Source organism: Mandrillus leucophaeus, unplaced genomic scaffold, assembly GCF_000951045.1.
Source record: "Mandrillus leucophaeus isolate KB7577 unplaced genomic scaffold, Mleu.le_1.0 Scaffold300, whole genome shotgun sequence".
NCBI lineage: Eukaryota > Metazoa > Chordata > Mammalia > Primates > Cercopithecidae > Mandrillus > Mandrillus leucophaeus.
In genome coordinates, this window is record NW_012103144.1 from 2,340,540 (window position 1) to 2,342,374 (window position 1,835).

At 58.0% G+C, this 1,835-nt stretch overlaps 1 protein-coding gene across 1 annotated transcript in view; it reads right to left on the reverse strand.

Moving 5' to 3' along the window:
* KHDC1 (KH homology domain containing 1) overlaps window positions 1-1,517 on the reverse strand; it is a 93,911-nt gene extending 92,394 nt beyond the window's left edge. Inside the window, 1 exon segment of the mRNA XM_011987108.1 lies at window positions 529-1,517. Coding sequence (XP_011842498.1) covers window positions 529-691 — 163 coding nt within the window. The 5' untranslated portion in view covers window positions 692-1,517.
* Between the last annotated feature and the right edge of the window lie 318 nt (window positions 1,518-1,835).

Here is a 1,835-nt window from a genome sequence, read left to right on the forward strand (position 1 = left end):
TTGGCCAGGCTGGTCTCAAACTCCTGATCTCAAGTGATCCGCCCGCCTCGGCCTCCGAAAGTGCTGGGATTACAGGCGTGAGCCAACGCGCCTGGCAGTTTGTGTTTTTAAGGAGTTCTCAGGTGATGCTGATTCTGCTGATCGCGGGACTCCGCTTTGAGATCGGCTCTCCTAGAATATCTAAGCCACAGGGCAGACCCGCAAAAGAGATTTAGTGGAAGATGGTCCCCTAGAGGAGCTGCCCTGGGATTCCCGGGACTTCTAAACCTACAGTTCACAAATGTCCTAGATTTTCAGCCTTTGGTTGCTTCTAGCCACAATCTTCCTTTCCAACCACATCTTGCTCTTTCTACTCACAAACCAGGAGGCACACCCAGGGTTTTTTTTAACTTGGTGATTTGCAGAACTGTCCTAGGCCTTCAGACTAAGGAGCTGGAGTGATCCTGAAAGATCCCGGAAGCGAAACTCACCTTTCCTGGCACCTGGGTGAAGGAAGCTTTCCCTACCAGGACCCCTGAAGACACTCACCTCGATTTCTGCGGATCCGAAGCTGGAAAGACACTGTCCCGATCAGGTGCATCGCAAGGGTCTGGAGAAAGGGCCATCCATAAATGAAGATCAGGACTCCTCATTCTGAGACCGTTCCAATCACAAATAAAACTCGGAACAGCCTCTGGAAGGCCGACAGCATTTCGCGATTCTCGCCTGGGAAAGGAAGGGCGCGCTAAGGCACGAGTAGTACAGCTTCTCCCGGCACCGCAGGGCCCGCCCGCGGGAGGGGACCAGACGCCACCGGAGAAGCGAGGTTTAGGACGCGAAGGAAAGGGCTACTTCGGGTCGGGGTCAACCCAGACTGGACCAATGCACAGTCTAGGTGGATTAACACAGTCTAGGTGCCCACCGCGAGAGGTGGGCACGGGACCACATGCGGCTGGCAAGACCTCCCAGGGCTCAAGCTCCGGGCTCGGTCACCAAACAACGGCGATAACATCCACGACTCGATGTAAACCATCTTTGGGCCCTGATCATTCTCCAATAACCGACTGCAACTGAGGACGTGACCAAGCGACAAGAACCGGCGGAGAGGACCCAGAGAACGGAGCAGCCTCCCGCAGCCCGCCTCCAGGAAAGCCCGAGGCACTGGAGCAGAAGGGTCTCGGCTCTGCGACCTAATTACACCGCCTATTTACACCGCCCTACCCGCCTCTTCCGCGGCTCGCTCCTCCGACCCGCACCCGAAGGTGCTGTCCCGCCCACGGACTCGCTCGCCCTCCGTTTCTTCGATCCTTTAGACGACTTTTTACCTTTCAGGGATGCTCTCCGTCACCGCCCCTGTCATTTGGTTGCCCTCGCTGCAGTTCAAGGGCCTGGAACACTACCCAGGACTGCCAGGCCGGCGTTTTCCAGGGGCTCTAGCAGACGGCGCGTCTAGCAGACGGTTTCTGGGGCTGGAGCCAGAAACGCCGGGGCTAGGGGCTCACCGGCTGCCAAGTAGAGGGCGTCGAAAATGGGGCTGGGGTGTGGGCGACGGAAAATGGAACCCCCGCCTCCTCTGAGGAAGCCACGATCCATCCTCAAAGCCCCGGTGCTCCCGCGCCGCCTCTCCCTGCCTCCGGCGCGCTCCCCCGCCCTTCTGGGGAACCCGCGAACAGGCACTGGGCCGGGCGGCGGAACTCAGACCCTTGTGGGCTGCGCGCCTTCAGCTGGCTGTTGGCTTAGCTCGTGACCCCCTACGAGAAAACTAAGACTCCCGAACAGAAATGGCTTGAGGACTGGGCAAGAAATATACAAGATAAGCCTGGAGCACATTATAGTGCCAGAAAATAAAGTGCTCA